Source organism: Pagrus pagrus (assembly GCF_965226575.1).
Source record: "Pagrus pagrus genome assembly, chromosome: 2".
Classification (NCBI taxonomy): domain Eukaryota; kingdom Metazoa; phylum Chordata; class Actinopteri; order Spariformes; family Sparidae; genus Pagrus; species Pagrus pagrus.
Genome location: NC_140186.1, coordinates 19312760 through 19338276, shown reverse-complemented (window position 1 = coordinate 19338276; position 25517 = coordinate 19312760). Strand labels below are relative to the sequence as shown.

The 25517-nt window shown below is 42.7% G+C and overlaps 1 protein-coding gene across 6 annotated transcripts in view; it reads left to right on the top strand.

Moving 5' to 3' along the window:
• Positions 1 to 25517, top strand: part of septin9b (septin 9b) — a 79194-nt gene that overhangs the window by 50530 nt on the left and 3147 nt on the right. For 5 of the 6 annotated variants that reach the window (XM_084345535.1, XM_084345534.1, XM_084345533.1 and 2 more), the window contains 7 exons: positions 11661 to 11846; positions 16066 to 16194; positions 16322 to 16403; positions 16495 to 16632; positions 20451 to 20568; positions 22893 to 22988; positions 23263 to 23359. In XM_084345535.1, the coding sequence (XP_084201661.1) occupies positions 11661 to 11846; positions 16066 to 16194; positions 16322 to 16403; positions 16495 to 16632; positions 20451 to 20568; positions 22893 to 22988; positions 23263 to 23359 (846 nt within the window). Of the gene's footprint in view, positions 1 to 10921; positions 11013 to 11660; positions 11847 to 16065; positions 16195 to 16321; positions 16404 to 16494; positions 16633 to 20450; positions 20569 to 22892; positions 22989 to 23262; positions 23360 to 25517 lie in introns of those variants that run through there. The other variant, XM_084345538.1, reaches the window with a different exon arrangement.

Genomic DNA, 25517 nt, shown 5'->3' with positions numbered 1-25517 from the left:
TTTGAAATATCGCCTGTTTCCATGTTTTTAGTGCATCACATGGTGTACTTCTAACCCGGTGGCTGAATAGTTGCTTTGTTGGATGCTGCACCCAGAGATCCCAGTCAAGTCTTCACTAAAGTAACATAAAAAAAGGACACAACTGGATCTTTCTGCTCCATTTGCAGTCTAGTCATGTCGAGGTATTATCAGAGATGTTGCTGCTATCCTTGCTTTTCACCTACCAGCCACACGTACCCACATATTTGACAAGAAAAGCAACACAGTTGACCTTGCACAGACTACTACGTGAATAAAATGCACTCGGTTGCTTCCCTCGAGGTCACTGCGACAGCGTCACAACACAAACAAAGCCTTATTGAATTAAGAAATTAATTTGGATTTATTTTCCCACAGCAGTCAGCCTGCAGTGTCAGTGTGCTGGAGCTTAGCAAATTCCCACTGCTGGTTCATATCTGATTTACATAAAGCATTATTACAGTATGCCTCACACAAGGCGCCAGTTAAAGCCACTCAGCCATTGTTTGCTTGTTGCTAATCACATTAGCTGGCTGATAATAAGTAATTCAATCGACCACAGATAAACACTTCATTAGGATTGTTTGGCACCAGCGGCATAAAATAAATTCACACTGAAGGATTTTGTCTTGCTGTGACTGAATCACTGATATCATTATGGGTCCTGTACTGTCAGATATAACATTTTTAAGACACATTTTGTGCTGCAGGTGTAAACGTTTCAAACCTGATTCCTCTAAGGCAGATCCAGCCCTGTATGAAATTAGAATAGAAAATAAAACAAACTTTATTTTTATTGTCTTTTCTGTGTAAAGGGCAGAAATGTGTCTTTCTTTGAATGTGAACATATCACATTTATGATATGAAACACAATATAAGCTATATTGAAAGAGACCAGTTCTGCTTTTTTGTTTATTTCCTTTCTTTCAGTGTTATATAGATCTCAAAAATTACAAAGGTCAAAGTCCGCTCCAACAGAAGCTCCTCTCTCCCACAGAAAACACTGCTCCTGAAACGCCTCGTCAGTAGTCTCACATTTAATTCTGTGCCTCTGTGACATCACTGCGTCACCATATCACACATATTTAAAAATAGTGGCTAGCTTGGCACTTAAGAGTTGATTTAGCACAGCTGCTCTGTTGTTGTCAGTGGTGCTGGGCATGTTCAGGCATGTGCGAGCTGACCAATCAGAGGAGACTGGGTGTCCGGAGGGGGGCCTTAAAGAGACAGGAGCTAAAACAAAGCGTTTCAGACAGAGGGGGAATACAGCGCTGCTGCACTGGACAGAATGAAAAACTGATGTGTTTTTTGAGCACTTAAGCATCTGAACCTTTTCTAGTACTAACCGGAAATAAAACTTTGAACCTGAAAATGAGCATATGTCTCCTTTAAAAAGCAGCACCATGTACCTGATGTTTCGGACTGAATCAGTAAAGTAAATAGATATAAAGTGCTGAGGTAGCAGGTTCCCTTCAGAAAGTTGATTGACCTCTTGTTCCCACCATGTTGGCCTCCTGAGTGCACTTTTGGCCCCTGTTTTTGACCAAAGAATTCACCCTGAAGGCAGCCAAGAAGAGAGGCGTGCACATGTTTTACAGTAAACAACCAGACTGTTTGTCTGAAAATATTCTTTCCCACATTACAGTACAGTATGTCTGTCTTCTAGATAATTGTCTCCATGTGTGCATAATCTCATAAGATCTCCTTTTCTTGCTCTATCAGCAAGTGAAGACTGACGTTCTTATGCAATGTAACATGATTTGGTTTCCCTCATCAGCACGAAGTAAAACTGACTTGTAGTCTTTACACCATGATAGTTAGTCAAAGGGAAACAAACACGCCTTGGACTGTATCACTCTCGTAGTATAGGAGGATGTTTTCTGTTCTACATGTATGCCACAGAGGGGAGGAAGTTAAACATGCCATTTCCTGTTAAAGATGACAGGTTGTGGGCCTGCCAGCACCGGAGGGGTAGTGGGCCGTGTATTATACCTAATAGCATTTTGGGTCATCCATCAGAGTTTTTTTTTATTCTGGGAGGAGAATTTTAATTTACAGAATTTTCTTGTTGAGACTGCAGATTGTTTTTCCCTGTTAAAGGGGTTTTTCTGGGATTTTTTTGTCATCCTTATCCAGGGTCTAAAGCTAGAGGATGTCATATGCTGTACAGCCTTTAAAGCCACTTGTGATTTGTGGTATTTGGCTTTAAAAATAAAATTCCCTTTACTTGATTACAGACTAATTATTCTTTGTTTTTTTCTACAATGTGTTTAGAAACATAGGTATCTCCCACTTTGAATAAACTCTTGATACAACTCTTTGGTCTAGTATGCAAAATAAAAATAATCAATAATTCCCCTTAGAGGCATTTAAACTAAAGTGACAAGCCTGTTTTGAAAGTGGAAGTTTTGAAAGTTTAAGTAAAGATATTGAAATATCCACTTAAGTACAGTAACAGAGTATTTGGTCTTTATTACTTCCCACCTGCGTTTTGAAGCAAAGCTGATGAAGAGACCTAATGAGCGGTTGGTTTTCTGGACAACTTACTGGTGTAACTCTGAAAAAAAGAGAAGAGCAGTACAATATTTCCACTCATTAACCGCTACGCTCTATCCAGTGCTGAAATATTCGAATCAGTCAGCTCTTTCCCCACTTCATACTTGGTGGCTGTGATTCACGTCAGCATGCTGTTTGTCCTTTACCCTGGACCAGTTCCCCTACAGCAGCTGCTGATGTCTCTGCGGCTGGACCCTCCTTCCATGTTTCTCAGAAATGTTTGGGTTGTGGTGAGTTAGCCTACACTTTACTGTGAGCTGCCCAGAACAGCAGGCTCTTACAGTTGTACTCAGCACCACAATGACCGCCCTGCTGTTTTGGGCTTTTGCTTTCTCATTTTCTCAGTCTCTGCTTACAGCTATTGATCCAAACCATGCTTACTCATGTTGTGTTTTTTTAGCCCGTCACTGTTATTGTAGGATTTATCTCACATCTCATCTCTCCCTGGTCGTGCCCTTTACCTTAATGACCCTCCATCCACAGCTCTTTCTCTCACTCTCTCAATCTTTTCAAGGTGTTTTGGGACAGGTCATTATCTGCCCTAGCAGAAGTTCCCGTGTAGAGAGCTGTATTTCAACACTAGGCAACACCATCTGCTTAGCTCCCTCTAAGGCCAGGGGTCACGTTCTCAGTGGGCCGACACAAGTGACAAGGCGGAAAGATGAAGTGGTTCAGTAGCATTCTTCAGACCTTTTCTGAAGTGCCGATCTGTGTTGTGCCATAGCCGTCATCGACCTCCCTGAACATCAATGTCTTCTAGACAGCAGAGAGCTGTTAAGGTGGAGAAGTGTGTCAGGATTTTTAACGGTTTGGTGTCAAAGTGCGGATGAGGGATTGAGTGAGAGGGACATCCTCTTGGATGTAGATGACAGCCCTGTGGGAGCACCCTCAAGCCTCCTAGCTCCCTTCTGTTGACCTCACTACCGACTGTAAACACACCATCATGTTATCTCCCTCAAACACAAAGCAGCTTAGAATTAAAGGAGTCCTATAATGAGTTTTTTCCCTCTTCCTTCAGTGTTTTATATATGTTCTTGTGCATGTAAACTTAAAAGTTAGAAAAGTTCAAAGTCTGCACCCTCAGAAACTCCTCTCTCCCACAGAAAACACTGCTCCTGAAATGCCTCGTCAGTCTCACCTTCAATTCCGTGACTTTGTGACATCACACTCCGTCACCATGTCACACATTGTCAAAAAATAGTGACTAGTTTGGCACATAAAAATTATTTAGCACAGCTGCTCTCTTATTGTTAATGTTGCTGGGTCAGGTGTGTGTGAGCTGACCAATCAGAGCAGACTGGGTATTCGGGAGGGGGGGCTTAAAGAGACAGGAGCTAAAACGGAGCAGTTCAGACAGAGGGGGAATACAGAGCTGCGTCACTGGACAGTATAAGATAACTGATGGGTTTTTTGAACATTAAAGCATGTAAACTTTTTCTAATAATAACCCAAAATAAAATTATGAATCCGAAAATGAGCATCATATGTCCCCTTTAAGACAGCAGCCTGTGCTCCTTTAAAAAAAACATGCACACTTGACATTGAAGTCACCGCACCAGGAAAAAACTGACAAATGCTTTCTGATTTAAGAAATGCTTTTTGAAAAACATCCCAGAGTTGTGGTTTCCCCAAAATGAGACCATGAACACTATTAGTACATCTGGGAAAAGGTCTTTCAAGGGAAAATGAAATTTTTAGCGAGCACAGTAAATCGTGACTCATTGCACTGCCAGTAAGTAGCAAATCCTTCTGGTAGGTTTAAACTTGTGGATGCTATTCCTGTGTTTGGCTTATGCTGTCATTATTTTGACTGTACTCGCTGACGTAAATACTTTCATACTTCATTTGCCAGTGCACCTGTGATTTGGACACCGATGATTCAAAGTCTTGTCTTTCTTTGAAGACAAGCATACCAGGTCTGTTTATACTGTAGCTGAAAAATGCTGCTAATTAGCCTCCAACCCCATATGGTGCACCAGTGTAGCAGGATTGCTTCCAAGTCACTTTCTATGACGTGTCTGTTACATTACATTTGCCTACTCTGTCCACAAGTTTATGTTCAGTATTGGGGCTTTTTTGCAAATGTCGTTCTAGTCTGTAAGGCAGACGATAATGTTAGAAAATAGAAAAAAGAACATCCTATCAAATGACGTATTCACATGACAGAGGAGTTTATTTACCAGCTCTTTCAGGCTGGTATCTTATTTTTAAAGGAGCACTATGGAAGAATTGACCACCTTTCAAATTAATTCTCAAAACAAACAGGGGGCAGCATTTCAAGATAATGACCGCCAACTGTAGCTGCCGTTAGCTCAGTTAGCCGTGCAGCTAGCAGTTTGGACTTGAAGCTCGGGACCAGGGGGCTGTTAATGTTTACACTGCTAGCACAGGAGCTTTGGACTGGGATGGGCTGGGGCTAGCTGGTTAGCATGCTAACTTCTGTATGTCAACACTGCTATTTATTTACATCCTGTTGATAGTTGTAGTTAATTATTGAAGGTTTTCAGCTAAAATTCTTACATATTGCCCCTTTTAAAAAATGTAAAATATAACTTTTATACCACCAAAAGCTTTTGTGTCTGCAGAGTACAGCAGGTCACACCTACACTGAAATGCATTGTAGTTTAAAGCCATCTACAGTATATGCTCTGCTCTGCATAACAGATTGTATCACAGTCGGGGGGTAAGCCACCATTGTCTCACACTGTGCTCCACTTAATGTATTAGTGCCATTACTCATTATCAGGAAAATAAGCAATTAGCACTGGGAATGGTAGTGATGTGTTTAAATTGAAATTGAGTGGCGACATGATAATGTGCTTTTGTTCCAAGATGACACAGTATATTTCTCATCTGAGAGTCTCATTCTTTACCTGATCGTACTCGTAAAACTACCCCATAAAATCTTTAGATGATGTTAAACTGTGCATATGTTAATCCTGTATTCATATGAAACACTTACGACCGTCAGTCAACTCTTGTGCTGCCTTCTACTTTCTGGACCATCCATCCATCTCATCCAGACGGCAGCGGGCATAAAACTTAATGGTCTCTTCCTCTTTAGGGGGGAGCCATCGAAGGGCCAGTGGAAATGCCATCTCCGGTTTTAAAAAAGAGAGAAGAAAAATAGACACAAGTAACGGAGAAACACACTCAGGAAAGGGATGTGTGCAACTGAACTGCACCGCAGCTGAGATTCAGGGGTTTCACCTCATGGGAACCATGTTTTTTAGAAAAAATAACAGCGCTTTCAAGCAGAAGACAGTGTTTAAGAGCTAGTAGAAGAACAGACATGATACCTTCTTTTCCCAGAGCACAAACCCCTAAGGAGGGACTGAACAGCTTTCGAACATGTGTTCAGACAGGCTGAAGGCAGGGGGAAAAACAAGTACATTGTTCACCTACAAGGATCACTACAAAAGAGACCTTGTTAACGTGAAAAATAAAGATATACAAAGTGTTTTATGTTTGCTGTTCAAAGTAATAATCAAGATTTCACAGTCAAACAGAACATGTCAAATCAAAAGGAGTCTTGATCGTTTGTACAGACCCACTTTATGATGAAGGCCTGGACATAAAGTGAACTTCATGAAGTTGCACAATAGTTAATTTTTGCTAGGGTCACATTTTTCTGCAACTGTATCCTGCATGAGGGCAGCAGGAGTCTCCAGACAATGAGTACAGCATGCACAATAAAACTGAAAGAGAAACTTGTGAGATTAACTGTTTGAATCCAGAACTGAAAAGAAATTATGGTCAACTATAAAGTCCTCCCACATGGATCAGTTCCTTGTGTAGAGCATCAGTCATCAACCACACCATTTAAACAGTTTGGCTCATCTGCACTAATTGCATGTTTTGCATGCCATGAATCATTTTATGGATTTCCATTAGTCTCTGTTTCCTTGTCTCCTTCACCTCCTGCTTTCTTTCCCCTTCTGCAGGACATTTAGCATACTGATACCGTCAGGGCTGGAGTTGAACAATAACACACAAAACCTACTTCCTCATATAATTTAAAGCAGGGTGTTTCTGGATGGAAGGACACTGAGTTTCTTTGGTTTTTGGGAGGCTTCTTGCGAGACAATGCAGTCTTTGTTTCTGGCACATTCAAGTTTCACTCAGTGAATATTAAATCTCGGGTTGGATGTGATGTGCCTGATGGGATTTTAATGAAGGGCTTGAGAGGGGAGTGTTGAGTTATGTGTGAGTCTAGAGTGGGAAGGGGATCCTCTGTTACAGCAAAACAGAAACATGTATCTGATGGAGGGTGATCGCTTTGTGTTAGTTTTCCAGGAGGGTTGGATTACAGGTCGGTCTTAGGAAGGAACAAAGTGGGTTTGATGCTTCAGGATAGTGGTTATCTATATCTGTCAGCTAAATGTTTACATGCTAGGTAGTTTTTGAAATATTATCGTGATGTATTGCTTTCCTGTGAAGGTTGAGGTCAGACAAGAAGGCTGCCTGTGTTTTCTGGTCTCCACCGAGCTATGCTGGCATTCAGGACTAACAAAAATAAATTCTGCTGCACTTTGCTGTAATGTTTTCCAAGAAATCTGTTGAATACTCTCTTACTTCTAGACTGTACCATTTATCACTTTTGTCCTGTCTAAACAATTTAAAAGCTTACCCACACACAATAATGGGACTGATACACAGTAATGGTATGTTTGAGCATACTGTACCCCTGGGAAACTAAAATAAGGAATGAGGAATTATTGTATTAAAATTGTAGCAACAGAGGCAGAAACAGCTTGACTTTCAGTCGCAAAGCACTGGATCCTACAATTCCCATAATGCAGCTTGGAAATATTTTTAGGTAAATCCTCCATACCTGGTAAATATCCACATCTTTCAAACTCCATCCCCCAAGTTTGTGAAACAGGCTTTATTAAAAAAAAAAAAAAAAAAAAAAAGGATTACCCTGATGATGTCAGGGTTAATTCCTCAGATCTGGCAAAGATTCCCTCAGAGCCACAGAAAACACCATACAACTGGCAGTAGTACTCCTTGTGACGAGTAAATGACATTCATGCCTAAATTTGGTGGAGTGCCCCTCTGCCTACAAACTGTTCTAGTGCAGATGTAAATGCTGTGGTTTTGTCTGCTGTGAGGCCCTCAGTAAGAAACAGGAAATCAAACCACCAGCATAACGCAGATAAAACACACGACAGAAACTCCTTTTTTGGGGGTATTACATGAGTGAAATGCAGGCACTTTGAAATACAGGACCTTTTCACCACAAGCGTCAACACAAATGTTCTCAATCGCTGCAAACCATGAGCAAACAGCATCTGAAATGGGAGGATACATATGTAAATGCCAATGGGGAATCTTGAAATTCAACCATAAGTGCCCTTATTTGACGATAAAGGACCAGAGTTGTCTCTTTGATGGGATCTATCCAGTCATGCAAAGCAGAAGCCTGAACTCATCTCCGTTCATTAAACAAAGCTCTTGGATCAGCTAATCCTAAAGTGCTGCTTTTGCACGCCACGAGGCAAAAAAAAAATCCTCAGCCTAATGTATTTATTGGAAGCGATCTTCGCACATTACATCTGTTTGCAGTTTAATAAAGCTGTTATCGCTTGGAGACTTTGTGTCGATGAAGCAAGATTAGAGCAGGCCAAATATTTTAATTTGTTTTCTCACTGAGGGGTCAGCTCAGGATCGCTGATGCACCTGCTTGGTCTGATCCCCATATTTTTCATTTGAATGAACTGTGCACCCCGCTGCCTCGCTGTGGCTTTTTTTTGGCTTCGGTTAAGTAAAACACGGCTCTTCCAAGAAATGTTATCCCAGCGAGGTCTCGCATATCTGATACATTGTTCTATTTTGATGCATCCGTTGGGTCTGTCTCATTTGAGATTCAACGGCTGAGGCCACTGAGTCGTGATCTGAGTCATACTGTCTCTGCTCATTTGTAACGAGGTTACTCATCAAGAAAAGGTTATTAATGCTTTCTATGTGGAGCATCAGACGCAGATCTGACTCATGAAGAGACACTTCAGAGGCTGCTGTGGATGCAAATGGCAGCGCTGTCACTCCATCGCATAAAATATAATCTTAAACAGAAGTGAAAGGCAGTTGCTAATGGCCAGCTCACCCTCCGCCCCGAGAATGAAAGTGGTATCATTGGGAAGCAGTGCTGATGACACTGAAAACACACAGAGAAGTGAATATCAAAGCAGCAGGCTGGTTGTCAGGCTGGGTAACATTTCAGCTCTCCTGCCACCCCCGGTATGTTTTTCTTCGTGTTCGTGTGTGTCTCGCATTTGCTCATTCTTGTTACTACGCCTGTGTGTTTTCCTTCTGCTCGAGTCTGACTGTTTGACTATTCTTAGAGAGCAGCCAGTCCGCAGATGGCCTAGAGCTGGCATGGTCATGGTGCCCAGGAGGCACTGTGGCTGCAGACCTTGAGTATGTCGTTAGAGCTAATCTGCATCCTGTCACTCAGGAGGCTGCTGATGAAAGTGTAATGGAGTTCAGTGCAGGTTTAGCCAAATGACGCTTTGTGACACCGTGCAAACATTTGCAAACACGTCTCACAGGCAGAAGATGAATCAATCGAAATGCCTCAGGATTATTGTATCACTTGCAAGACGCTGCGTTTCTGTGCTGGGTTTCTTGAGGACAGGGATCCAGCAGTAAATCACCTCCAGCCTATCGTGATGAGGTATTAACAGAAGGTTCACATTACCGCTTGGATACAACTGCTCTGCTTTTTTACGGATAAAATGAATGTCCTAGGGTAAAGGGAAATTGCCTCTTACTGTGCGAAAACAAAACCTTGTATACTGTTCATTTACTGACTGATGATGGGCACAGGGGGATGGATTTTTCTGATTTTCCCAAGAATTTAGCAATGGATTTGTTGAGTTAAAGCCAGGCCACATGCTGAATCACAGCACAGTTAATCAGCTAACCATTAGACTGTCTGAGACTTGGAGTTTGGAAAGATTGACGGATACTGTGGAGCCGTTCGAAGGTGTAGTACCATTCCTTGTGGTCCAAAATTGTAGCTCTTTGAGTTACATCAACACAACAATGACTTTGTTTTTTTATGGTGTTTAAAGGAGACATATTATGCTAATTTTCAGGTTAAAAATTGTATTTCAGGTTACAACTAGAATAGGTTTCCATGCTTAAGTGCTCAAAAAGCACATCAGCTTTCTCATTCTGTCCAGTGCAGCAGCACTGTGTTCCCCCTCTGACTGAAATGCTTTATTTTAGCTCCTGTCTCTTTAAGCCCCCCCTCCTGACACCCACTCTGCTCTGATTGGTCAGCTCACACAAGCCTGACCCAGCACTGCTAACAACAATCGAGCAGCTGTGCTAAACCAATTCTTACGTACCAAACTAGCTGCTTGAAATAAATTATGCAAATGTGTGATGTAGTGCGATGTCACAGAATCAAAGGTGGGGCTACTGACGAGGCGTTTCAGGAACAGTGTTTTCTGTGGGAGAGAGGAGCTTCTGTGGGTGCAGAACTTTTTAACTTTTCAAGATCCTTTTCATTACAATAACCTGTATAAAACAGAAGACAAGGGGGAAAAAATGAAAAAGCGTAATGTTTCCTTTAAGGTATGTAGGAGGATTAGATTGTGTTTAAGGTTGTGATCACAGGGTTCATGCTGATTCGTTCACATGGTTTAATTAAGAGGTGGATACCCTGAATGTGTACATGTGTATTTGACTTTTCTGTGAGACAGGTCTCAGTTGTGGCCTTAATTTAAGAGCCCACATTGGTTATTAGAAACACTTTCCCCAAGACTAAGTCAAAGAAAGCAAAAGAACGGCTGTTTTTTCTTGTGCTTGTACTTCACAGTTGTAGTAAAAACTGGAAAACTGATACTCATAGCAAGATCACGTCTTTTACAACCTCTTACTGCCTCCTGTGCCTCCATCTGACATTTTCTGTCTTCTCTAAGGGCGCAGGAAGACAAAACTCTGAGCAGGGAGGTTAGATATCAGAAAAAGTTTCACCGTTGTTTGTGCTTCATCACCAACAGGAACAATGTTGCAAACTCGTGTTACAGGCAGGTCGAAAACCACAAAAGCTTCTATGTTCTCCAGCAAAAAGATTGCAGATTCTGATGCTTTGAACTGTCACTTTTTCCCGTTATCTAAGAAAAATAGATACTATACTTCCAGATACTATACCAGTCTTCAGGACAGCTGTCTCCATTTGGCTTCAGGTATATGTGTCTGTGGTTTGGAGTGTCTGTGACTGCAAACCTCACACAGACGATACCACAGGTTTCTGTCATAGCACAGGAAATGTTGCCTCCTCCTACATTGAGCCGAGTGTGAGTCCCTGCTGCTGCAAGCACATACTAGCGTGTTGGCAGAGTTGGGCTGTGTTTTAGTACACTCGTTGCAGCGGTGCCTTGGCACACAGCCTTCGTCTTTTTGCAACTGATCCTCCTCAAAGTGAGGTAAGCCACGATTTGTAGTTGGCAGCGCTTTCTCCCAACAATGTCTGTCCATTTTGTCTTCCTAATTCCTTTCTGAGCTGTGCTCATTCACTTTGGTTACAACTTCCATCTCATTTTTTTCCTGACATGAGGTTGTTGCTAGTAAACATGTCTTCAACAGTAAGGAGCAGATGTGCGGCTGCTCACATATGATTTATTGGTTAGTTTTACAGTTGAGTGTGTGCACTGGGGTAAGGACCACTGGGAAAACAAGGATTCTTTATCAAATGTTGAGTGGAAAGTTGATCTTCTTATGTGTTCATGCACATCTGCACATGTTTGGTTTACGGCAGATAGTGTAACTGACAGATTATCACCTTTTAGTGTTGCCTTGTGTGAAGGCGGTTGCTCATAAATGTAAATTTCAAGACTGGTGTATCCTGTTTCACACAGGAAATGAGCCGCTCAGATCAGTATCTTCTCTGGTCTTCACACTGAACATGCAGTTAATATGATTTTACCCATATCTTGAGTCATGCAGTCTCTTACTACAAATTTTTATTACCAATTTGTACGCTTTATGCGCGGATATTGACCCTGAAATCACAACATAGAGCACTAGGAAATCAATTAACATCTCCTTTTATTTCCTTGTCTTTTCTCTCTCAGGGTCAGAGGTCAATCTGAGCCACAGCAACATGTCTGAGTCCGCCAAACCCCAGCACCCCACCCCACAGGGTAAGGGGGAGAAGACCAATGCCAGCGACTTCGGCTATGTGGGCATTGATGCCATCCTGGAGCAGATGAGGAGGAAGGCCATGAAACAGGGCTTCGAGCTCAACATCATGGTTGTAGGTGAGTCTGACACAGATGTCACGCATTTAATTCAACGTATTGCAACCAAGAGTTTAAAAAGAAAGGAAAAACAACAGCTCTTTAAAGGTACATTTTCTTACCCTACTATTTTTGAGAAAAAAATATCACCAGAGTAACTGCTAACTGCTGCTAACTGTAGCTTCCATTAGCTATTTAGCTCAGTTAGCAGTGCAGCTAGCGGTCCAGACGGTGAGTTCAGAGCAACAGGGGAATGTTGGTGTTTACATAGCTAGCAAGAGAGCTTTGGGCTGGGACTGGACAGGGCTAGCTGGTTAGCATGCCATCTTAAGTAGCTATCTCTGAAACACAATAGATAGATGTTATAACTTCCCATTTTGTTGAGGATTTTAACATATCAACTAAAATTCTTGCGTATTACACCTTTTTATTGTTTTCAGTCCCCTTGACTTTTCCTGCTTGTGCAGTCTTATTTCATGTTATTAACCGTAACCTTTTCCCCCACACGTCACATTCATGTGCAGCTAATTTGCAAATGACCTTCACCGGCAAACGTTTAGCGGCAGTGCAAGAATCAGTATCACAACAGCACAGTGAGAACTAAGTGGGGACCTCAAGATGGAGGTACAAACTTCACCATAACAACCTTCTTCCTCTTACTTAACAAAGTGCTTTTACACGCCTGAACTTTATTACAACTTAATTAAACCTAAGTCGTCATGAGCAGGTAATGTGGGGGTGAAGAGGCTGTAAAAGGTTGTAAATATGTGTTGCTAATGCTAAATAATTGCATCTAGAAAGATATTTTATCGTATTTTTTATTGGAAGATGACCGTAAAGGTTGCTATGATGTAGGCCTGACCTTGAGCTTGACATTGAGCTTAATTACACCTTCATGTTAGATCTGGGAAGAAACTCCTGAAATCTAAACTGACACAGATGTATCCGAGAGGACTTCAGGCTCTGATTGCTTCCAAATGTTTACAAGAGTTACTGGCCCAGTACTCAATTCAGCCAAACAGATCAGATGTTAACAATTTAAAACATTTTCAATTTAGGCAACAGCAACACAACATGCCGAACAAAGCAAGCAGCAAGTTGAATTCTTCCGGACAGTGCGACAATGAGCCTCAAGCCAAAATAAGTAACTTACAGTGCAAACGCAGTGTACATTTATTCTCATTGTCACAGAAAACAGAACGTGATACACAGCCTGCTTGCTTTGCACATTCTCTGACCTGGAAAACACCTTTTTTTTCCCCTTTTTCTTTATTCCATTTATCATGAAACTACTCCTCGGCTGTCCTTTGAGCAAAGCAAAGAAATAAGAAATTGTATTTGTTTGTGGTTCTACTTCAGTTGTTCTGTTAAGAGTCAGCCAGCGTGGTGCCGTCCTCAACAAGCTCTTTATCTTTGCGTGCCCACGATGTAACAAACAAACATGGACGCGCACGAGCTTGAGTGGATAAAAGGAGGCTGTCAGCCTGAGAAAGTGGCACAATGATGGCAATTACTCTGACAGGCTGAAGCTCTCACTTCCTCAGAGAGCCACCATCAAGTCTGTGTACGCTCACATGAGAACAGTTATCCTTGAATGCACCTGGGTACATGCATGCAGGCTGGCAGGCACATATAAAACAACAGAGAAAGGAATGTCAGAGTGTGTTTTATCACACGCTGAGATGCAGTTTGCTCAACAAGAATATGTTGAGAAGCTTGGTGTTTATGTTTTGTCCATATTGGGACGATGGTGGTTGTCAGCACAACCCCAACGAGAGACGATCACGGCATGACAAACGTGGGGGCATGTTGATTCATAGACGTCAGAAAGGAAATAAAAGCGTAAGACGGTTTGACTCAGTAAATGTTGATTTGTACCTGAGTGAAGCAACTCTATCTAACTGCACATTTCCACATAACACTGACATGTATCCACTTGTAGTGCTCCGACAATTGGAGGATAAATAAAAGTTGTGTCGTGAGGTGACAACACGCCGTCTTGTGAAATAATACTCTCACACTGGAGAAGAATATATTAAAAGCGTACGACAGGAAAGAACAATGATGCGTTTAAACCTGCACAAAGTGATTTTTGATTACCTGAGGGAGCTTTGATTCAAAGTACCATAGCAGCGTATCAAGTTCCTCTAAGTAATGTGTTGGCAGATCGTTGCCTAACACCTCATTCGAGTTACTCACTGTGAGGCCAGTATTGACCTGTCTTTTTGCGATTGGTCCATAAAATTCTCAGAAAAATGTCTCAATCCTTTTTGTTAATTACGTGCTTGACTCTCGTATGTCACTCACACTCACTGGGTTTCATGAGATCATTGAGGTATGTGAGATGCAGATTCAAAGCTGCTTATTAAAGTTAGTTAATAGAAGAACACCAGGATAACGTAGGATGAAGATAAGAAATGTTAAAACTCCTTAGTTGATGCTTAAAAAGTTTCCATTGTCACTTGAGTGGTTCGTGAGGACGTGAAAGGTTACAGCAGCTGTTGCCTTGCCCCCGTCTGTTGTGGTTTCATCCATGAGATGCATTTGCGTAATCCCTGCCCTCAGCCAGCTGACCTTTTGATTTCCACCACGCAGAGAGGGCAGCAAGGGTATCTCAGCATGTGTGTAAAAGAGAAATGGAGTGCGGGTGAATGCATGTGGCCGAGAAGACTGAATGTACGCAGTGTGTGAGTGTGTGACAGAGACAGAAAGTGGTGGAAAAGGCCGCTCGTGGTGTCGCAGAGGGCCTGGCAGCTTGGCATCGCTCCACACGCCATAGCGGGTGCCCACAGGGGCTGTGAACCAACAGAGGGAGAAAAATATGCAGGGGAGCTAAACTGGCATATGTGTGTGTGTGTGTGTGTGTGTGTGTGTGTGTGTGTGTGTGTGTGTGTGTGTGTGTGTGTGTGTGTGTGTGTGTGTGTGTGTGTGCATATGTGTGCATATGTGTGCATATGTGTGTATATCTTTGATGCAAGAGGTATTAAGTCACTAAAAGTGACATTTCTGAAAGTTTCTTAACGTTTCAAAACAATCACTAAAATCAATCTTATTGTTGTCTACTTCAGGAGACCCTATCCATCTTTAGTTCTCATTTAGATCGAGGCCGAATGTGGCTTTTTAACAACCTAATTCCCTTTGGTCATTTTGTTAGTGGGCTAATTAGCCCATTCAATGGTGATGTCTGTTGCTAAGCCCAAAAATACTCTTATTTCATTCAAATGTTTTAACCCAGGCTGTTGAAGCAGAGGGAATTTAGGGAAGTCAAACTGAAAAGCTTCTACTAAGATTAAAGGTGCAATATGTCAGAAACATTTATCAACAGAATGTGAAAAAACAACTTCCACAATGTTAAGACGTATGTGTATTGTGTTGCAGAGATATCTACCAAAGTTAGCATGCTAACCAGCTAGCCCCTGGTGCACTCTGGTACAAAGATCCTGTGCTAGAGATGTAACACCGACATTTTCCTACTACTTAACTGCAGCTAATTAGCCACAGCTAGCGTTTTTTTTTTCCCCAAAACTGGCCGTGATAGTTGAAAAAAATAGTTGAATAGGCCTATGCGATGCGATACGATACATTTATGACAAGAAAAGTCATAAATGTGTAAACTCCCTGTTTTCTGGATTTTTCTCTGTCACCCTGTAGACTTCTGTCCCTGAGTGGAAAATATTTAAAATCTATTTTGAAAGCACATTTTTCTGTAAGTTTTCAGGTGACACAATATGTAAATATGGAATGGATGTGTCACAGAAGTACTGATGCCTGACATGACTTGTAGTGCATGCCTCAGCACCATGTTGACTTCATGTTTGTTTTACATTACATCAAAAAGACAGTAGACTGTATATACTGCAGACCAGAGATGAGGGAATTCATCCCCTGGTGGTTTGAGTGTAATGATGGATCTTAAAATAGTTAAAACGATAGACGTAGACACTAGACGTACGTGTGTGTGTGTGGTTGTGTGTGGTCTATACATCTGGCCTCTTGGCCTCAACAGCTTGCCTGTCTGACCCTGCAGCTGTCCCACGAACATATGCACATACACACACACATGCTCACTTTACAGCCCATAGCTACATTGTGAATGATGTCATGGGCGTAAAAAAGAAACTTTTGTGATTCAGTTGAATGAGGCTCTTGTCTTCAGCGAGTTTGCCCTCGTGACTGTCTAAAACCACGAGTGAATGTGTTCCCGATTTCTCTAACTGTGTGTGTGTGTTTTCGTGTTCAGGGCAAAGCGGCCTGGGGAAGTCCACTCTGATGAACACCCTGTTCAAATCCAAGGTGAGCCGTAAGTCGGTGCTGCCCAACTCGGAGGAGAGGATCCCCAAGACCATAGAGATCAAGTCCGTCAGTCACGGTTGGCCAATGTTTTTTATTACCATTTTTCAGCGTGTGTTTTCTGCTTCTCTATCATACGACTGATTTGTTGCTCTCTCTGTTTGTGTTCAAAATAAATACTAATTGAATATCTTTCCTCTGTCTAGATATTGAGGAGAAAGGAGTGAGGATGAAGCTGACAGTAATCGACACTCCAGGCTTTGGGGATCATATCAACAATGAAAACTGGTGAGTCGAGGTTACTTTATCTGAAGGCCTCTGTAGGTGTTAGTCACTGTAAATTATAGGCTTTGACCTCGGACTCTGTTTCCTTTGTCAGCTGGCAGCCCATCATGAAGTTCATCAATGACCAGTATGAAGCCTACCTGCAGGAGGAAATCAACATCAACAGAAAGAAGAGGATCCCGGACTCCAGGGTGCACTGCTGCATATACTTCATACCTCCCACCGGCCACTGGTAAGATCACACACAGTATTATGTGCCACACTTTTTTGTTCCTCCTTCCAACAGTTTTTCCCACAGCTACAGAGACGAATCGGGCCTTCAGGGAATCTCCCCTGACCCATTGTCTTTCCACAGCTCTTTACCCACGTCCTCCTCCAGCTTTTCTTCTTCATCTCTCACTCTTTAATGACCACATGTGGAATTCATTCTCTCCTCAGAGACACTGGAGTATCACTTAAAGGGTCAGATTTCACAAAGAAATTGGACTCTACAGTTGTCATAGTTGAAAGAGGTTGAGAGATAGGGAAACAATTGCCAGGACATAGAGAGGGTCTTATCTTGAGTGGGAGAAATCCTTGTAGTTTTGGCAATATTGTACATAGGCCTGCGTATATATAAAATAGCTAACTCTCCATATTAGGGTACACATATTAACCATAAAGTAGTTGCTTACTAGCATGCTTATTAGTACTGCTTTATTTTCCTCTTGTAGCCTTTTGAACAGAATCACGTGGGGGCACAGCTGTGGTAGGATAACAGCACCATCAGCCATCTGCCTCTGAAATGCAGAAATAATAGAATAATAGATAAAAGTAGCAATGAAGTTAACGGCCTTAATGTCCTCAGGTTACTGATTAATCACTGGGCTCTGCATCAGAGTTCTGGATTTGATTATTAATTAAATGTCTTCATTATTAATCTGGATTCAAGTGGTTCACAGATTTCACATGTCAATGGTCAGAGACTGTTTGTTTGACATTGTTCTCTGTGTAAGTCACGCCAACAGACCGGCGTTGCATGGACTGTAACAATAACGATGCTGTCATTTGGCACAGGATATGTCACAGTAAATTAATAGAAGAGAAGGCCTTGCGGTTATGACCGAAGTGTCTTTTCAAACAACCAGGTGGCGACTGTTTGCTTCATTTAAATAGCGTAATAGAAACCACATTTCCCCCGCTGTTTGGTTAATAATCTGGTTCTCAAAGTCATCATTTGTTTCTATTAAAAAGTGATGAGTGGAGTGTCCTCATGTGCACCGAGGGTCAAGAAGGAGGTACAGGGACACCTGTGGACACACAGCTCAAGACTCGGTGCCCACATCTCGATGGGAGTATTGTACACGTCCAGATAAAAGCACAGAAAGCACCAACTGTAAACACTCATTCACTCACCATCTGACCGCATATCTCTGTGACGGCTCCATCCACTGCTGCTTCATATTTCTGCGCACCAGTAACTCAACAGTTGTCCACTTAGAGGCTCTCTCTATGAGAGGGGGATGAAGTCTGTGTGTGTGCGTCCTGCTATTTGACAGACCCCCTCATCATCTGCTCTTGTCGCCACAGCTGCTGCTTGAGAGAATGCGTGTGTTTGCGTGCATCCCTGTTCGTTTAAGCAGTGCGGGTCATGGACTCAAGTGGGCAGCGGGCATGCTAACACTTGTATAACTACACGTATGTGGATGCTCTGAATGTGTATCCTCTGAATGTGTGTCCTCTTGCTTACAGCTGCTCAGTCCAGCCAGTTCAACAACACCCAGACTGTCTCTCGCTTTCATCTGTGAATCTGTGTTGCCTATTTATCTTAAAATTATTTAAAAACCCTACGGAACTTATTGCAAGTGGCCGATGGTCTGAAATCTACAACAGTGTCACTAAAACATGAAGTTATAAAAACGCTCGGGATGCTCCAGTAGCTCACCTACGAACATGTTCATGAATACATGAAAATACACACTTCATTCTGAAAGCGAAGAAGCAAACATCTGCCAGGAAGTGTTGTCTTCCTCAGAGCCAACCAGAGAGTTGTAGGCAGGAGAACAAAGGGGACATCTGTTGGGGCTGACTGTTGAGACCTGGCATAGAGATGACTGTGTGTTAAAACACATTTTCAAGTATGTGTGTGTGCATATGTTCAGATCTCAACCGTAAATAAACAACATAATAACACTTTAATTTGTGTTGTGAAAATAAAGGGGTTTGATTCCGGTCTTTGTTACTCTCTTTTTGCTTGTTTTCGCTTTTTTTCATTTCAAGCTGTTGAAGTTTTAAATCAGGGCCTGCTAACAATTACACAGACACAGTGCCAAAAGCCTCTGGACGCCTCTGCCGTGTGACCACAGGCCAAGAATGACAGGCAGGAAAATGATGACAGAACCTCCCTAGTAGCTCTTACAGGCCTCTATCACCGGAGATGGGCTGTTTTTTTCCTCCTCCGTTTGTCTTTTCGTCTGGAGCGTTTGAAACGGCAGTTTGTATTTATCGAGGCTCTAATGTAATTTGCACGTCAGCGATTTGCTTTTAAGTTGCTTCTGTGGTTTCAGATAGATGAACGGCGCTCAGCGAAGCAGAACACAGTCTTGGCATCAGCAGCCATTTCTGATAATGGTAGAGTCCGCCACGCTGCTTTCCCTCCAGGCGGCCTTGCTGTTACCCCGTTTAACATGCCTTCATGAGAGAGAGAGCAGGCTGCACTTTGACTCTATTACAGAAAATAAGGAAGGAGCGGAGAGCTATCTGCACTGTGGTCGGCTCATTTCTCCACCTCTCATTTGACCGCAGCACTTATCTTGCTAAAATTATGTAAACACGACTGCTTTTTTCCACCCTCATGAGGAGGATTTGTGAATGCAAGCTGGCATTTACGTGTGCATGCGTGCATGCATGCATATTTACTGTCTGTGCAGCATATGTTCATGTGTACACATGAAACTGTGCATGTTTGCTCAGTCTTGCGTGTGACACAGCTCACATGCCATTTCGTATGTTCTTGTATCTGTACATAGACAGTTTATGGATGCAATTCTATAATTCATATTCAGTCAATATTAACGCAGATAGATCATCAGCTCTGCATGCATGTGACACGTGCAAGTTGTCCCCGCAGTATGAAAAATGCATGAAAATATAGTGCTTTCCGTGTCTGCTTGAATGCATCGCTTACTGTGTCATCTCTCTTTACCTTTGTGCAGCTCTGTTTCTCCTCTCTCGCTCTATGTAACACACGCTCCCCTGTGTTTCATCATATGTTCATGGTGACATGCTTGTCAGTCATTGTGGGGAGACAGCCAGGCCTCTCCCCCAGCTGCCCCTGGGTCTTTGAACCAGGCTGGCCAGGCTTGGCTGGGGCTAATTGGAGGGCAGAGCAGACAGCATGAGGGGAGCTTGTCTGGAGGAGCAACTGGAGGCAACGTTGAGACAGGGAAAAAAAAAAAAAAAAAAACATCGAGGGCAGAGGGAAATGGGAAACTTACGGGAGCAGAACAGAAGTGTGGAACAGTGGCGAGTGATTTAAGGACAGCGTCACAAATCACTGATGTAATACAAAATGTTGAAAATGTATGATTTTTCTCCAAATTTGCTCAGAGTTAAGTGAAAGCAGAATATTTCAGACATGTTGGGCTGCATGAGACTGTTTTATGCATCAACACTAACTAAGTTCTGTGAAATCACACCTCGAGACTGAACGAGAAATAGGTTTCAGCGAGAAAAGGAAATAAACAGCAGCAAGAAACCAACATGTCAACATGAAACCAGGATGAACTGAATGTAATGGAACAGGCAATGATTGCCCTCTAGTGGTTACTTTTTTTCATTACATGATTCACATGCTTAAGCTTTCCATGGTGGATCCCCTGGTGCACAGAGAGGATAACCCCAAGCCTGACTCCCTCTAGCATTTCACAGTTCTGTCACTAAGAAATAAGGTGGGATAAAGTTAACATCCTGCTGGTTTTGTTTGCAGCTCAAGACCCGAGTGCATCCAAACACACACACACAGTTATATCCAAACATTTTACTGTAGCTGTCATCTCTTTCCTCCCCCAGTCTGCGGCCTCTGGATGTGGAGTTCATGAGGCGTCTCAGCAAGGTGGTCAACATCGTCCCCGTCATCGCCAAGGCCGACACGCTCACCCTCGAGGAGAGGGACTACTTTAAACAGACGGTGAGAGCTAGAGTGTATTTGTGGATGTGCGTGGGTGTGTGGATGGCAGCGATGTCATGAAAATATTTTGTGTGAGCTGCCTCTGCTTGTGGCATTAATATAATTGGCCACATTTCCCTCCCATCACACCTGCAAAAGCCTGTAACAGGTCTTTAAAGAAAACTCAAAATAAATGTATGAGTGCATCAGTAGGTCAAACAGTCGGCGGATTCCTCCCACAAACGCACGTGCACGCATATCCACAACCACAGGTCGGTAACATTAACATATGAAGAGCTGCCAAACACCACAAACAAAAGCCATCTGGGCAAACCCACGTTGTACCCATCCTGGGATCTCTACAACTGTAACACTTCGAAAGTCATGCTCAGTCCAGACGGAAACATTTAAGAGCTCTTTATTTGAAGCATTTATTTACTGAGTGGCCTTCCACGACGCTCTGCCCAGTTGCCAGCCAAGCAGGCGGGCCCTTCATTACCAGTGAGTCACTGGGTGATCGTACAAGTTCAGAGAGATCTCCAAAAACCCTCTCTCAAACATGACCAGAATTAAAGGAGCTAGAAAGTAGCATTTTAGTAAACAACAAATATTCATCAGTTTACAGTTACAGAGGGCGAGGGTCCTCTTCCACAGAGTCTGCCATGTTGCACCATATTGCTAGTAGCCCAGAACAGACAAACGTAGCACAGGCTTAGTGCATTTTCCACTGTAGGGAAGGGTGAGGAGTGGTATTTCATTTGGTTGCAATTTGCAACTTCACGGCTAGATGCCACTAAATCCCACACACTGGTCCTTTTAACTGTAACATTTAGCTGGTGCAGTAAACAAAAATACAGTTTTACATGACAGCAAATGTACAGAATTTTTTATTTTTTTTTTGCTTTTACATTTTACTCACTGCCACCCAACATAAAATGAGCCTCCTCACACTGATAATGCCTGACTGTGATGTCACAGCCATCACCTCCACCTTTCCCTGCCCCAACAGATTCCCGCTCCACCTGGCTCGAGTCTTAAACGGTCCTTCCGTGCGTCCCGTCCTCGGTGTGTTTCTGTTGGATAATTCTCAGTCCACAGGAGGCAGACGGCCACCTGCCTTCCTCCATCATTTCCTTTATCTCTCCATCCCTCCTTCCAAGACTTCCCAAACAGCTTTATTCATTCGAGAGAAGCACAATGGGTGTGTTGGCTACCGTTTCCCCCCTGATTCTTGTAACATGGTCCAATAAGAACAAAGTAGGGATTGGACCAGTCCCTGGCAGAGACTGGAAGCTGCGGGACTTGTAGCTGGATTGTTTTGGTTGGCTGCACATGCTCTGCATGACCCTGAAGATTATGGACGAAAAGCACCTTGTGCCAAAGGTTTTTTTCCCCCCCCGTTTTCCCTGCAGCAACTTCTCATGCAAACAGAATAAGAGGGGGTTTTCTATTAAATGCTTGCCCTCAGCGTGTCCAGCTGTGAACCAGAGGTCCTCGAACCAGCAGTTGATGTGGCTTTTCTGCAGAATTTCACTTGGTTTGCGTCCTATAATGTAAGCCTGAGAGCGCTTCCAAGGATAAACAATGAAATGTTTGATCGAGGACCAAGTGGAAATTGTCAGAGTAGTAATTGTGGGAGTGAACACTCACTCATTAAAAGGACATTTCTTCCAGAAGCTTGTCTGTCTACTTTTCTGCGCCGTGTTTGAGTTTCAGTCATTATAAAGACATGCAGAGTTTAGGGGTGGCCATTTTATAACTCATACCTCTGTCTGGATGTATTTTATTTTCCTAAGAGTGGTTAACCTCCATGTTAACTCCTCTGTGTCGAGGATATTAGGAACCATGAAGTGTCAACACCAGACCATATAACAAAACCAAGTGTTTATTTAAGTCACTGGTGGGTCAGAGCAGCTTTATTCAAGTCAACTTAAATACCTGGATGTAAACAGGATTCAGTCCAAGCATCAAGTGTGCTAGCGTGTTAAGCTGACGGATGGGCTACGATGTTGGCTGCGGAGCCAAGCGGCCTGGAGGGTGAGATGATGGATGAAGTGTCTGGACCTGATTGATTGTTTTTGTTTGCCAACCGGACTTCCCTTTTCTTCAGTGTCTGTTTCAGCTCTCATTATGGAAACCTTTGACCAAGTGTAATGATGTTAACGATTCAGCAATTGTGAGGAAAAACCTCCCTGAAATGTGATTACCAGGACTTAAAAGACCTCTCTAGGGTGGCCAATTATCCATTATTGAAGTAAATAAGTTGGCCAATTTTTTTTTTTGAATAACTGTGTGTGCTGTTACTATGTACATTTGGCTAATTTGATTGTTTTGGCTTCGTGCAGATTAGAGAAGAGCTGCGAGCCAACGGAATCGATGTTTACCCTCAGAAGGAGTTTGACGAGGATGCAGAGGACAGGATGATCAATGACAAAATCAGGGTACGTTCACAGCAACAACAGAGGCTATCATCCTGTGGCTTCAGCACTTGACATAACAATCGCAAATGTTTTCAGCTTTAAATTCGAGCCTTTGTTAGGTGTACTTTTTTCTAATCTCTTCTGTTTTTATTTGGGGCATCATCAAAGCCACGCTTGTCAATTTCAGCATCTTGTTCTAGCGAGTGGAAACAATCAAAGCATGACCTGGAAAAAAAAAATCACCGGTTACACTCCAGTGACTTTGTGCGTGTGTTTGCATGTGTGCACTCAACAGGAGATGATCCCTTTTGCTGTTGTGGGCAGTGACCAGGAGTACCAGGTGAACGGCAAGAGGATCCTGGGAAGGAAAACAAAATGGGGCACCATCGAGGGTAATGCACGAGTCCTAAGATACACAGATACACACAAGTGCATACAATAGCACAGCTGGTTACATGTCAAGCCAAGCAGACAATATAAAATGAATGACCAGGATGAATAATGCATGTTTCCTGATGGTTTAAACACGATTCAGCCATGTTCACATATAGCTGCCGCAGCCAGCATCAGTTTTTCTTTTTTTTATTCATATACAGGGATATACTGTAATGTCCATCTACACAGAGAGGCTTGGTCGCACACTAAACTGTTTAATTTACAGTATCGCAGTCGATGGCATTCACACAATGCACCAGAAATAACAAGGTGAAACAGCTTTGCAAAGCTCAAGACGACAGATTGTAATAATTTGGTGGGTTTTTTTCTGTAACATGTGGAAAGTTACAAAGCTGCAGCTTTAAAATCCAGCCAGCTGGTTTGACCGTCTGTTGTTTGACTACCAGGCGTTTGTTTACACACGTCTCTCTGAGTCTGTAACTAGGGAGATATATGAGACAGGATGAAGAGATTTACAAGGACTTTCTGTGTCCGCTGGGATAACAGTCAGAAACATAAAACACACACACACACACACACACACACACACACACTGCCTCACACACACTTTCATAGTAACTTTGATACAGTTTACGTTCGTTGGCCTTTGCTGCCTGCTCACACTGCCAAGGAGGTTCTTTGCAAGTGAATGTCCTCACCTCACCTGTGAGTGTGTTTATATGTGTGTGTATATGTGTTAGAGAGAGAAGGAAAAAAGAGTCATACAGGACATCTGTCTGGACGGGGATTGAAAGTATCGTTGGAGGACGAAATGACAGCTGAGGGAGGCCGGGGCCAGGCCGGACTATCACTGTTAAACAGTCTCCTTTCCAGGATGCACTTCAACACACTCCTCTGCAGTGCATACTGAGCTCTAGTTTAATGGCTGTGCTACAAATGCATTGTAAAATATAAATCATTGAATAAAAGCAAAACATTTTAATGTGTTAATGGGACAGACTGTAGAATCCAGGAAATTGCCTGCCTGTTTCATCTGTGATTCAGCGCGGTTGGTTTATTAGGAACACGACCTTGACAGACATTTGAAACACATGTGCAACTCAACATACGGTATATCCATGCAGCTCCAAGTAGGTCAGGGATTGTTCAACTCTTAAAATGATTCTTGGAAAGTAACTGAAAACATGTACTGAAGTGCTGTACTTTAAAACAATTTCGAGGTACTTGAGTATTTCTATCTGTACTCCACCCATTTCAGAAGGACTTGTAGTTTAATGTACAGTAAGCAAATCTGTAAAAAGATGTATACCGACACTATGGGTTGGTGGCTAAAGATGGTGGCTAAACACACAGTCTAAGCTAAAACAAGGTGCTTGTTCTCCCTGAAAAGATGACATTTCCCATGAGCCCTTCTTTTAGTGTTAAGAATTTAAAGGTGACTACTGCTACTCTCTCTCTCAGCAAGCATTATGAAGTCAACTCCACAGGACGGCGGCAGGGTTAGGGAGGTGAAGTACACGGACTGTGGGACAAATGCCGTCTTGTCTGGCTGAAAGAACAATGGCCCCATTCTCGTAAAGCCAAGCGGTGGTAGAGAGGGAACAAGGAAAAGGAGGAGAGAGGAAGCTGTTGGGCTGTCGGCACTGAAATCAGGATTTCGGCCTCAGGAGAGAAGAAGCCAGAAGTAAAGCCTCCTTATATCACAAGAGGAGAAGAAACGCTTTATTTTTCAGGGGCTGAGGGGACAATTAGAGACGGCGGGGGGAGGCATGCATTTAAATCTATATACTGTACTGTATATGGGGACTTCTCCATGAGAAGAGAGTTCAGCTTATTACCAGTTAGTAACATGGTCCCTCGACGCCACTAATCAGCGCTCTCACAACCAGCGGTTATTCCAGTCTCCTCCTTTCAAAGAGAATTTAATTTCCTGCCTCTGGATTTCAAAGCTTTACATAAATAGCACCCTCCTTCTTTTTTTTTCATTTAAATTCTTGACATAATCTATAATTCAAACACGTGTTAGCCCGACTGGAGGCACCAGCAGCTTGTCACTGGGAGTTTGTTAAAACGTCTCACTTAAAGTTCTCCAATATAGAGGAGAGCCGAGATGTATTAAATTACTCCAAAGTGGAGGAGTGTGTTATCTTGGCT